The sequence below is a fragment of the Apteryx mantelli genome, unplaced genomic scaffold (genome assembly GCF_036417845.1).
Source record: "Apteryx mantelli isolate bAptMan1 unplaced genomic scaffold, bAptMan1.hap1 HAP1_SCAFFOLD_40, whole genome shotgun sequence".
Classification (NCBI taxonomy): domain Eukaryota; kingdom Metazoa; phylum Chordata; class Aves; order Apterygiformes; family Apterygidae; genus Apteryx; species Apteryx mantelli.
In genome coordinates this window covers 595,167-609,047 of record NW_027118755.1, presented here as the reverse complement: position 1 = coordinate 609,047, position 13,881 = coordinate 595,167, and the positions used below count along the sequence as shown (strand labels likewise).

The window sequence follows — 13,881 nt, the reverse complement described above, 5'->3', positions numbered from 1 at the left end:
GGCTATCCAGAGCTGGGACCTGCCTGGTTCACCACCTCTCTCACCCATGCTCTCACGAGCCACCCTGTTCATGAGGTGGGACTTTCCAGTGCAGTACAGCCCTGTGATGGCCACCACCACCACAGGCTGCGGGAATTCTGACAGCACTTGCAGGGTCTTCTGCTGCGCCACCAGCTCCTGCATCTGTGTGGTTTCATGACAGACACAGCCAGCAGAGGGGACAGCGAGACAGGCTGGTTAACAGGGTGTCGATACCCACAGTCCAAACAGGAACACTCATTTTCATCCTACCTCATTTTTCCAAGCAAAACATTCTTTGCAACAACTTCCTTCTGACCCACCTCTTCCTCTTGCCCTCTTGCAAACGCTGCCATGGAAGCAATGCTGGCACTGAGCAGAGGTGCAGAGACCCTTCCCATTTGTCTCACGACAGAAATGCTCAGCTCAGCTTCTAAAAGCCCACGGCTTAAAGGCCCAATTCTGCTACATTCCGTTAGGTGATGGGGGCAGCACTCTACACTATGCACTATGCCACAACAGAGATGTGAACTTTGCTAGTTTGCTGAGTGGCTAAAGAAGGGTGCCAACAAGGGTGGGGAACAGAGCAATGGCTGCAGGCAGGGACCTAGGACAAGAGGGATGATGGGAGAGAGGCTCCCGGCACAGACACACCAGCAGGGAGCAAAGGATAGGTTAGGACACATGGTTGAAGCTTAGGGGAGCTTAGCTAGTTGAGAGCTGAGCTGGAAATCCACAAACAAATGGCTTACGGGGTAAGGGGGTCCAAACTCAGGGGCTGAGCACTTAGGAGAAGGGGTTTGCATGCAAAGACTAGGGGTGTTGAGCACAGGGTCCCAGCCATCTCTTCCCCTTGCTCCATCTCAGGGCAAACCCAGAGCAGCAACTTTGGACTTGTTTCTATCCCCACCTGCAGCTTGCTGGGATGAAAAAAAGTCATTCCCCAGCTTGAGTGCCCCTAACTGCTTGCATAGGGGGACGGAGGGGAGGAACTGGGGAAAGGGACTCACCTTCACCTCTCTGGGCTGCAGCAGCTTTGCTCTGCCCTGGCTCCTGTCCTGCCTTCTATGCTGTTGTGTCCTTGGCCAGCCTCTCTCCTCCTCTTCTGGGAGACAAGGCTCAGATAGAAAATGAAAGAGAAAGTCAGGCACTGGGAGGGAGGAGGGAAACCCGATCCAGGGGCAAGGTGTGCTGTGGTCCACTCCTTCCCTGTTGTATCCACCAAGACACATCCTTCTCCATGAGGCCCCCACATCCCTGTTGCACACAACTCCCTTCTCTGCTTCAACCCCACCACATCCATGCAGTGAGAAGACACATGCACATACGTGAATATGCCCTCCTTCCCCTGTGACAATCCAGACCTATTCCATGCAGGGTAGCCCTGCGTGCAGACCTCCACCCCGCACATGCACAAACTTTCCTCTGCCACAACTCTGAAAAATCCCCACACGGTGTGTGCACACGCCTCTCCCCACCTTTTTCTGCCCTAGCCCGATATGCCCCACAATGGTTCCCTCACCTCCCCGTCCCTAAAGTCTCCCATATCAGGTCCTCCCATCTTCTCTTGGACCACCATTTACATGCTTCCTCTTCTCTTTCATTCAGAACTTACTGTATTCTCCACAGCAGGTCTCTCTCACACACCCCTACTGTCCTGGCATGGCTCCCGACTGGTCCTCCATATGCACATGCTCCCCAAATACTTCTCTCCATGCCCCTCATCAACATGCCAAAACCCTCATGCCCCTCTCACTTACAGGGGTGCCACAATCCCCAGATACACCACAGTTCACCCATAACCCCCTCTCCCCAACCTGTCCCTGTATTCCCCCATGCAGACACATTCCACGTTCCCCTCAGTCATGTTCCCTCTCTCCCGCCTTGCACAAGGACATGCACCACTCACACACTGACATGCTCCTCATCCCTCCGACAAGGAAGCCCTGCCCCCCCCATTCCCCACTCACACCTTGTCTCCTCAATCTTACCTCTCAGAAATGCTCTGTCCCCCATTTTCCTCATACATGGATGCCCCATGCCCTCCATCAGAAATGCCCTGTCCCCCATTCCCCTCACATACCCATGTGCTGTCCCAGTTCCCCTCACACACAGACATGAACCATTCCCCCAGCACACAGACATGCCCCACCCCCATTCACCCCACCACCATGGACATGCCTGGTCCCCTTTTCCCTCCACACAAGCACTCTCCCCCTGGATATGCTCGATCCCCTCATACACAAGGACAAGATTTGTTCCCCCATTTCCCTCACACCCACACACACCTCGTCCTCCTTTTCACCTCCAGCAAATGGGGATGCCCTGCCCTGCCCTCATACAAGTTTGTGGCAAAAAATATTCAAACTTCAGTCCCTGGGAAAATCATGGAACAAGGCCTCTTGCAACACATTTCTAGGCACATTAAGAATAACAAGTTAGTTTGGAACAATCAGCATGGATTTACCAAGCATAAATCATGCCTGACCAACCTGATAGCCTTCTATGATGACATGCTTCGATTTATGGATGCAGGAAGAGCAATAGGTGTCATCTACCTTGACTTTAGCAAGGCTTTCAACACTGTCTCCCACAACACGGTCTCTTCTTGTATTCAAGTTAGGACGTTACAGTCTGGATAGGTGGGCAACTTAACTGGTAAAAAACCTGGTTGGATGATGGCACTCAGAGGGTCATGGTTAGTGGGTTGTACTCTGCTTAGAAGCCAGTAGTGAGTTGAGTAGTGCAGGGGATTATCCAGGGACCTGTCCTCCTTTACATCTTTATCAGTGATCTGGAGGAGGTCATGGAATGCACTCTTCTCAAGGGCAGCCAGTCAATATGCTTAAGGGCAGAGCTGCCATTCTGAAGGACCAGGAGAGGCTAGAGGAATGGGCCAACAGGAACCTTATGAAATGCAACAAAGACAAGCACAGAGTCCTGTGCCTGGAAAGGCAGCACCCCTTGCAACGGCACAGGCTGGGGACTTACTGACTGAGCAGCAGCTCTTTGAGGAAGGACCTGGAGATCCTAGTGGAGAGCAAGCTTAACAAGAGCCAGCAGTGTGCCAGGAAGTGCAGAAGGCCACCAGCACGCTGGGCTGTATGAAGAGGGGCATAGCCAGTCGATCAAGGAAGGTGATTATTTCCCTTTATTCAACACTTGTTAGACCACATGAAGGATACTGTGCCCAGTTTTGACCCCCTGATACAAGGAAGGCATTGATCAACTGGAACAAATTCAGCAGAGGGGCACTGAGATGGCCAGGGAGCTGCAATACTTGTCCCATGGGCAGAGGCTGAGGCAACTAGGCTTGTTCATCCTGGAGAATGGGCAGCTTGAGTGGGGGGACCTGATAACAGTCATCCAGCGCTTTGAGGAAAGTCTTGAGAAGAACAGAGCCAGGCTTTCCACAGTGATGCATGGTGGGAGGATGGTAGACAGTGGTCATAAATTGAAACCAGAGGGGATCCAACTGGATACAAGGAGAAACTTTTTCAACGTAAGAACAGTCAGGTACTGGAACAAGTTTCTCAGCGTGGTTGTGAAGTCTCCATCCTCGGAGGTTTCCAAGACCATCACTGATGTTCTTCATCTTCTCGTGTGAGTGCTTCAGCAAAGTGCTCTAAGTTCCTGGAAAGGCTGGCTTGGCTGAGGCCAGCGGTAAATGCAGCCATGCTCTGGAAGGGGACGACAGTTGGGATACTAAGCACAGTGCAGATTTGTACCTTGAGGACAGCAGTAGTGGATCCTTTTGCTGCAAGACCCTAGAGTCCCAAGAGGCATCTACAGGGAGGCAGTACCTGATGGCATAGAGGTTGTATGTATATACACAAGCCTAGAAGGACGGCTAGCCACTGCTCTGCATGGAGAAGGAGGTGTAGGGCTTTTTCTTGGGCTGGAGCAAACATGTCAGCATGTGTCCTGCTTTGTGTGGGTCCCTTCTGCTAACCCTCCTCCCTCATTCCTCTCACACCACCTCCCTGCTTCCTAGGTCTGGGCCAGCCCTGTCTGTTCTTAGAAACCAGACTGCTTCAGCTTTCCTTACCAATGTTTGGTCTCTCCCATAATTCTCCCTCTTATTTCGGCTTCCTTCCCAGCCCCTTGCTACACAACACAACAACTGCTTCTTCATTGACACGGTTCACCTGTAAATCCTACTAGTGACTTTTCTGCCTGACGCTACTCCTTTAATCACTCACTCTGTCTCTCTCTTTTCTCTTCTCTCTCTCTCTCTCTTCTCTGAGGACAAGAAAGGGCATACAAGTCATGGGGAGGATTCTTGTGTGTAGTGAGAACACCTGCGGAAGATCTGGCGAGGAGTCAGTGACTGGCAGAGTGCGTGGTAGCAGGCCCAGCGTGTGGAACTACACACTGACCAAATTCCCATCAGGGCCAGGCATGCATATTCCATTTTGTCAACAACATCCAGCTGCTTCCTGGGCAGTAACTACTCAAGGTTAGCATGGCTGAGCTAAGGAAATAGTTCTAGTAGATTTAAGGGGCCCTTACGAATAATGAGTCAAGTCCCACCTGGACTTCTGAGTCCTGCATCCGATCCATGCCTCCAACAGCCTCCCATTAGTGACCCTTCCTCGTAGTTCCCAGAGCTCCCCATACAGCTTGTAGTGTAAGTAAGTCCTTTATTAAACCCATCCTGTTTAACCCCTTATGAACCTTGAGTGTCTCTTTCCACTAGTATCCGACCCTCTCTTGCCTGCCTTGCGGTCACATTGTGATATCCAGGAAGCCTTAATGCAATCTCAGTGGATATGGATGCCCATATCAATGTAACAGCACTGATGTCCATGGAAGCATTCACAGGTGACTGGCAGGATGGTATTCCAGGCACTGAGGTCTTGTTGCACTGTGCCATTGTGAGAATGGAAAAACTTCACCACGTGAAGATGCTCACTTACAGGCACTTATGTGCAGCAGGAGTCAGGGGCTGTAAACACCTTTGGCATCCTCAGGGCATTGATGGTTGTCAAGCTGAATTACACTCAGGTGCTAGGACATCTGAAACAACACTGCATTCCTGCTTCTAGAGCTGATTTGACTTTCTGAATAATTCTAAAAAGTTCCCGTTTGCCTTCATGTGTATCGTATCCATTTGTAGCACAGACTAGCAACAAGCGCCTGTATATAACTAAAATATTCACACATAAATGGTCTCATGTATGTTATCAGAGGTTGTATGCTAAAGTTTTGAATGAGAAACTACAGAGAAATGCTTAGATATCACCAGAGTAATCCTAAAACCTTTTCATAACCTTAATCATTTTAGCTATCTGTGCACAGAACAGCACTGAGAACAAAGGTTCCAGTACAAGTGTTCAGGTAATGGACTGAGTCATGGGTACGAGATCTTATATCGGCTTCATCTCTGAAGCATACATCTTCTGAAAACGCTCCCTGAGTGTGTGTGTCTACCATTGCATTATCGGGTGCTATTGTTAAGTATTTGAGGTCTTAAAATACATATATATCTCCATCTTTAGAAGTAAAAAGAAAGAAAGAAAGAAAGAAGGAAAAAGAAAGATGGAAAAAGAAAGGACTATAAAGGGAGCAAAAGATGTTAAGTCAGAGACAGAAGTCAACTGTGTAGTTGTATCAGGTCCAATGAAGCCATGATACCTAATCAACTTATTATACTTGGGAATTTCAAAAAGATGTAACAAACTTGTTGGAAATTTTCCCTTTAAAACTGCTAGTCTTTTGAGAAATAGGTGTTGTAATCTTGCATATTTCAAAAAAAATTTTTTTTTGATTCTACACCTTCCTCCTGCTTATGAGAGCTTGCTGTACAAATAATCATTACCCATATTAACAGGATGTGGCTAGAAGAAGAGGAAAACTAACTGTTATTTTATCAGTGATCAGTTCAACTCCCCACAGCATCATTAGCTTTCGGTGTCCCTGAGATGCTATGCCTTGATGTTTTCAGAACTGAAGTCCCATAAGATTCAGAGGCTTGATCCCAAGAGGAGTTATCAGAGAGACAGAAATTTTCCTTTGCTGGAAATAAATGTGATTGTTTCAGTGGCAGAGAGTATTGTATAAAGGTTTCCTGACTCCACTGAACAGCCAGAACTCATCCTCTTTAAAAGCAGTGTATTATATGTGAGCGACTATAGTACTATATTTCTTTCAGCTTTGGGAGAGATACAGTTTATTCAGCTAGGAATTGGAATGAAGAAACCATATTAGAGGACCCTTCTTTGATTTTAAAAAGGAAAACCTGCAGGATTTCAGAGTAATCTTCATGTAAACATTAGGTAACCAACCTTCCTTCCTCCCTTCCTCCCTTCCTCCCTTCCTCCCTTCCTGCCTGCCTGCCTGCTTGTCTTTCTTCCTCATAATTTTCTTTTCTCGCTATTTTCAAACACGTCATTCCTTTCAGTGAGCTGGTACACAGGTGGCAGTTCCAGCATCAGCATTGGTCATCTAGGTTACAACAGTTCCAGTATTTGTTGAAACAGCTGGGGTGGGAAATCAAGGAATTCCTTTGTGTCCCTTTCCAGACTCAGTATCTGATCTCTTCCATTCATGAGGCAGCATCAGCTGATGATGCATCTTATGGAAGAGGACTCTGGGAAATGGATGCAGCAGCTCAGGATAGAAAGATAGGAAGTTACTGCCAAGTGATTCTCTCTTTCCCTACAGGGATGGATAACCAGACAGAGGTGAGGAAGTTCATCCTCCTTGGCCTGAGCAATGTTCAAGGGCTACAGAAATTCCTGTTCATGCTGTTCTTACTGCTGTACCTGTCTACCCTGCTGGGGAATATGGCAATCATGACTGTGGTGATCTGTGAACCCCGGCTACACACCCCCATGTACTTTTTCCTCTGCAACCTCTCCTGCCTAGATATTTTCTTCTCCACAGTTACCGTGCCCAAGGTGCTGGATGGGTTCCTCTCGGGGCACCAGGGTATTTCTTACACTGGCTGCCTAAGCCAGCTCCACTTCTCCTACTTCGTGGGAAGCAGCGAAGCTTTGCTTCTGGCTGTCATGGCCTATGACCGCTTTGTGGCCATCTGCTACCCCCTGCGCTACACCCTGATCATGAGGCCACGGGCCTGCCTGCTGCTGGCTGTAGGCACTTGGACTACTGGCTTCCTTCATGCTCTGATGCACACAGTCATGACCTCCCGACTCCATTTCTGTGGCCCCAACCACATCCAGCACTACTTCTGCGACATCAAGCCCGTGGTGAGACTGGCCTGCAGTAGCAGCCAGCTCAACCTGAACCTTCTCAACACCATCACAGGGAGTCTTGCAATAGGCCCCTTTGTCTTCATACTCTTTTCTTACCTATACATTTTTTCCTTCCTCCGACTGAAAGTCCAGTCCAAGGAGGGCAGGAGGAAAGCCTTCTCCACTTGCATTTCCCATCTCACAGTAGTGGCCTTATTCTATGTCCCTATTATTTTTAACTATGTGCCACCTTCCTTAGGGAATTCACCCAGGTGGACAATGATGGCCACCGTTATGTATAATGTTGTCACGCCAGTCCTCAATCCTTTGATCTACACCCTGAGGAATGTGGAGGTGAAACTTGCCCTAAAGAGAAGACTTTTCTCCAGAGAGTTTCTAGCACAGAAAATGTTCTGCCTTGCAGCTTGTGTGGGGTAGTGTTGGAGTGGGAGATGGACCCGGAGTAACGATTGAGTCTCAATGTGAGTATGATCGTTCTCCCTTTATTCAAGCTTTTACAGAGTATATATAGACAGGCAATAAGCATGTGCTAGCGATAGCTATATGATTGGTTTATAGCCTTCATTCACGCGCCTAAAGCGGTTATAGGATTGGTGCAGGATTGCTGCCCACGCAGAGAAGTCTGTCGACTTGTTTACCTCCTTGTAGCTTCCTTCTTTTGTGCTGTTCAAGGACAGCTCGCATAGCTGTGGGATCCTCCCTCCATCGTGAAGACAGGATTGCTCACTTCTAAGAGATCATGCCCCTTTTCACTTAACCATTCTTCCACAGGGTAGTAGGCAATGGACAATGCAATCAGAGGAGCTTTTGGCTCAAGAATGTGTTGTGCAGAAATCTGCTTTTCACTGCCAACAGCCTGGGTCCCTTCAGAAATACCCTACGTACTGGATATGGTCTCATCTCTCCTATCTTGGGCAGTAGCAGTGCTAATTAGCATTAGCAGCTCCAGGGGGTAATACTTCAATAAAAACACCTTTATTCGAGTGATTTACCTGTAAAGTCTCTTGATTTTGCTTTTTTTCTTTTTCTTTTCGGCAGCTGAATCCCACCCCCAGTCAGAGCTGTCAAGAGAAGTCAAGGCATGATTCATCTTATCCTAAAGCCCATAGACAGGGAGGGATTCATTTCTTTCCATGGGATTCAGTTGGCCACATACAGACCTGTATGTCATGCCACTTGAAATACTCCGGGTATCTCAGCTGGTGTCTCTCTGCTGCTCCAGAAAGGCATAGGTCTCCCCTAGGCGCTATGCCAGATCTACTGGCCCTGTATGGATGTCAGATATCCTAGGGCCTCTAAGATGGTACTAGACACCTTTGTGTAGGCAACTTCATTTGCCAATAAACTCGCGTAATACATTGTGTCTCTTAATATGGGCGTTCTGTACAGCAGGGTAGTAACCAATAATATGGGAGCAAGTTTTGCTCTCCACCAAACAATGCCTGCTGATCTTTTTTAGGGTCTCCCCTCTTCCTCTAGCCAGGAATTCCATGGTAGCATTTGCACTGGCTCATAGTTGCAACACAGTTACAAGATTCCTATGGGGAATGCCTCTATAACTTTCCTGCCCAGCATTACTGATAGTGTCATTTCCAAAGTTTGAAATACCACAACCTTGACAATGTAGCTTGGTCCATTTCACAGATTCCTCCTTCCTCCAATTCTGTAGACTTGGGAAGATAACTTTTTGGAGAGGGATCTCCCATTCTAAGACCACCTCATCCTCTTCATGTGTGACTGGAATCACTTTGATCACTGTTTTATCCAAAACTGATGGTCTCTCATGTTTGCTACACTCAGCTGCCACCCACAGTCTCTCAAAATCTTTATCAATACCTTCCTTTAGCTCTGCAGATCAAATAATGCTATATTGGGAGTGGGTAATTCTAGGCAGCCTACCAGCCTGCACATCTGGGATCAAACCAGCCAGCTGAGTGATCCCCAAGACACTGTCTTTAGTATTTGGGTAGAACGTGGAATCACAGGTACAGCCAGGAAGATGTAACCAGCCTTTAACTGCTGACTGAATACTCAAGTCAAGCCTGTGGAGGTACACCATGGTCCGTGAGATAGATTGACTTTGTGATTGTTTAACCCTTCAAGATATTGACCTTCTGCAGTAGTTTTAATGGTGCCTTTCCAATCCACCTTAACCAGGACTCAAGGTTTCTCTTGCAGTTCGAGTCTTCATATCCCATTTGTGAGAGCAGTAAGATCTAGGTGGAGAGACAAGGGTGAGTGGACTGGGCCCAGAAACTGGAGTCAGACCTCAGGTGATAATGGCTCCTGTGTCTGTGGTGCCAGTAATTGGGGCAAGAGAGGGTCCTAGCATCAGTCACCGGAGCAGGACCATGGGTTGTTGGGCCAGTGTACTCAAATATCAGCTACTGAGGGTGGCCAGGGTGAGTGGAGTGAGGGTCTCAGTGTCAGCAGCTGGAGCGAGGATCACAGGTCATAGTGCCTGTGTACCTTGGCAATAGCTGTGAGGGAGGGGGACAGAGTGCTTGTATTGTCCCTTAATCTGCTGTGTGTGTGTGTGTGTGTGTGTGTATGTGTGTGTGAGATAAACACTCAGCCTCACTACTGGTTGAATTTGCAAAGAGGAGAGCAGCAGCTGTGCTTGGGCTGGAGAGGCCTTCCCTTGGTGCACCAGGCTGGGCTCCAGTGCCCAGACAGGAATCCTTGCGTCCCAGAGCCCGCTGGAGGCATCAGCTTTATAACATTCCTCAACAAAATTACAATTTTGTAAGGGGGTGGGGCGCAGAAAGTTGACTTTTGCATTGGAGATACCATCATGTCAATATCTAAAGAACCACATGGCCAAGACACAGTTACTAGTTGAAGCAGCATTGTTCACTCATGCAAGCTTCATAATAAAATCCTTTGCCTATTTGCTAATCCTAAGCACAAAGACCTTGCCAACAGGCAGTAAGATTTTGCACCCGGTAAAAAACTAAAAAATATAATTCTGAGTCAAAAACATTGATTTTTTTCTTCTCCACTCAGGAAACTGGCCAGCGTCTTGGGCATGACAGTGGAACACTGGCAGATTTCCCAAGCAGAAGTACATGGGTTATGGAAGTGCTAATCAGCCACAAACAGCACAGTGATGAGGATGTTCCCAGACATGGTCACAATGTAAATCATGAGGAACACTAGAAAGAGAGGTATTGACATTTGTAAAGGTTTCCAAATGCCAGTAGGATGATTTTCCTGACCTAGTTTTAATGTCCTCATTCATTTTTTTGTCACGAATTGCACCTAGAAAAATGAATAACAGATTAAAAGTCAGGTAAAAAGCATTAATGGGAGCAGTTCTACATGTATTCTGTGTTTGAAACACACTGTAGTGTGTTCCATTCAGTGAAGATCAAAACAAAAGAGGACTCATTTTAAAAGAGGTATTTGATGGGGGTGACGGAAGAGTGTGAATTGTCCTCAAGGTGTTTCTCCTTTTGCACTTACTGCAGGAAGGGTTTTTATGATTTAGATTCAGAAGAGCAGACCCTCACTCCAGCAGGAGTCAGGAGACTGACTCCTAAAGGGTCCATCTCCCTTACCTTCAGACGTCTCCAATACGGACATCCACAGCTGGTGTTCTTATTTCAGGTTCATTTTACAAATGAAAGAGGACTTGCCGCCTGCCTAGACCCACTTTTCTTGTGACACCTGAGATGCCATACACTATCTCCAGGGGATGGTAAGTACAACACAAGGGAGACCCTTGGCTTGTGGAGCAGAAAGTGGAGGTCAGACAGAAAACCTGGGGGCCTCCCTGATGGTACAAGATTCCTATGTGTGGACAAATAAATTGAGCCATAGATTTCCATGTACTGTAACAGGAGCTGTGGAGGGATAGCTCACATGTGCACACATATCCTGTAGACACAGAAATGCAGATAGGTGAAGCTGGTTGTAAAGCCCACCCCTACCTCAGGAGATGAATCACACCTGAGATATGACCAATTCTATCCATTACCTGCGCAAAGGCAATACAAGTTTTGGTATAGATATCTATACGCTAGAAATCTGATTTTGGGTGGATGAATCTCCCATCTATGACTGGAGAAAATAAATACCGTCTTCTTTTTGAGCATTTAGCTACCACGTAATTTACATTACAGCAGTGTTAACACTTTGGTGTTCTACACACAAAATAGTAGAAGAAGGTGTTATTGATTCAAAGCATTTGTAATCTTGGAATCATAGAATAATTGGAAGAAACCCCCAGAGGTCACCTGGTCTAAACCCCTCCTCAAAGCACGTCTAAGAAGATGAAGTTGTTAGGGATTTGTCTGGTTAAGTCTTGAACACCTCCGAGGATGGAGATTCCGTGACCTTTCTGGGGAACTTCTTCCAGTATTTGACCACTCTCATGGTAGATAATAATAACAATAATAACAAATTAAATAAAAACATATGTCTAATAAGAATTTTCTATGTTCCAACCTGTGTCCCTTACCTCTTGTACTATCACCGTGCACATCTGAGATGAGCCTGGCTTTGTCTTCTCTGTATCTGCTGATCAGGTAGTTGTAGAGAGGAAAAAAGGTGTCGCATTAGTCTTCTCCTCCTAAGGCTGACCAAGCCCAGTTTCCTCACCATCTCCTTGTACATCATGTGCTCAAGTCCCCTGAGCATCTTGAGAGCCTCCACTGGACTTGCTCCAGTACATCAATGTCCTTCATGTACTGGGGAGTCCAAAACTGGACACAATGCTCTAGAGGTATCCTCACAAGTACTAAAGAGAGGGTAAGGATCACTTCCCTCTGGGCCTGCTGGCTGCACTCTTACTAATACACCTGTCACGCTGTCATGCTATGAAGGTTCGATAGCAACGACTGAGACAGTAATATAATAATAATAAAAAAGATGTTTATTTCCTCACACAAGTTCTTGGATTAGTAACATCCATTAAAATAGTGCGATTACTAATTTAGGAAGGATAACACAAAACCATCAGTTACTAGTTTAGAAAGGATAACCTGAAACCGTCGATTACTGCGTTATTAATTGGAAGGACTGCTTATCCCTACTTGAAAGCTTTCTTGTTCACTCTCCTAGTGAGAGGTCTCTCAACCTCGAGGAATTACCTTAACCCAGCGTCCCAGGAAAAGGGGAGGGGGGGAATACTCACGGTCCAGCTGGAGAGGATGATCAGGTCACGTTCCCGTCCCTGCTCAAACTCTCCTAGCTCCCAAGTGTCTTTTTATACGGCTGGGGCTCTGGGCAAACACTGCTTTTGCTGACTTTTTGCGAGTTTCACAATCACAGGACTGTTTGTTTGTCTGCTTGGGGGGACCCTGATAGCGAGGCAAGACCACAATACCTCTGTACTGTTTCTTCCCTCCCCGGGGGTCCGTGCAGATTCCAGGTGGCAGACTTCACTTCTCCAGTCTTGTTAATCATTCCGCAGCCTTGCGCATATCAGTCCTTGCGCATATCAGTTGGTAGACGACTTTAGTCCTATTAAGTCCTCTGTTCAACAGCTTTGTGCAGGTCAGCTCTTGTGCTCTCAGTACTTCTGCATATCAATTGACAAACTTCAGTCCTGTTAACTCTTCACTCGCCCGTCAACACCCAAGGTGTGGTTGGCCTTCATTTGTTGCAGTGATACACTGCAGACTCATTTTCAAGCTCTTGTTTTTCAGAATCCCCAGATCTTTCTCTGCAGACCTGCTTACTTGATAGTTGGACACAGCCTGCACTGTTGCATGGGGTTATTCCACCCAGATTTGAGCCATAGGATTTGCTTTTCCTTCATTTCAGGAGGTTCCTGTTAGCCCATTTCTCCAGCCTGTCAAGGCCCTCTGAATAGCAGCCATGCCCTCCAGTGTATCAGGTCCAACAAAGCATCTCTCCTAGTCAGCTCGTCAATCACCTTCACCAAGAAATTATCTTCTGTGAATTCCAGAAATCTGCTCAGTTCCTTGTGCCCAGCTGCGCTGCCCTTCCAGCAGACATCGGGGTGGTTTGAGTCACCTGTGAGTACCAGGGGCTGTGACTGTGAGGCTTTCTCCTGCTACAGGATCATCTTATGTCTGTGTCTCCCACCACAGCACCTTTGTGAGTTGGTCCAGAGATTCCCACGTCCCTGGCTCTGCACTCTGTGAGCAGTTTCCTGGCTGCATGGCTGCCATGGACTTGATTGATGCCAAGAGCCCTACAACACTCCCCTGGAAGACAAAAAACAAGGAACATAATTGCACGCTAACTGGGCCAAATACGACACCTACACACCATGGCTCTGTTCTCACCACACAGCCTCAGAACCAAGATCCCTGCACCACCAGGGCTCTGCCAAGCCCCACAGCCTGCCACCCTGAATCACCCAGGCCCCAGGACTGTAACTCGGCCTCTGCCTCAGTCACTGCCCTACTCCCTCCAAAACACTATGAGTGACTTTACAGATGTCTTTGAGAAGAAGGCGGAAGAAATGCTACCACTCTATGACACATAAGACTGCACATTGACCTGATCCCAAGAAAGGAGATGCCTTGCCACCCTGAATTAGCAGCCCATCAAAGGATACCTTGAGGACAATCTGGCACAGTGGTTTATCTACCTCTCCTCCTGGCTCCTCATGCAGGAGGAGGGGAGGAAGACTACGGCCCTGTATAGATTACCAGAGGCTTAACAATAT

The 13,881-nt window shown here is 47.4% G+C and overlaps 1 protein-coding gene across 1 annotated transcript; it reads left to right on the top strand.

The window, feature by feature from the left end:
* The first annotated feature begins 6,686 nt into the window (after positions 1 to 6,686).
* On the top strand, positions 6,687 to 7,655 carry LOC136996448 (olfactory receptor 12D1-like). The gene has a single exon (XM_067317371.1). It carries the CDS (start codon positions 6,687 to 6,689, stop codon positions 7,653 to 7,655), a length of 969 nt encoding a protein of 322 aa, XP_067173472.1.
* The last annotated feature ends 6,226 nt before the right edge of the window (positions 7,656 to 13,881 follow it).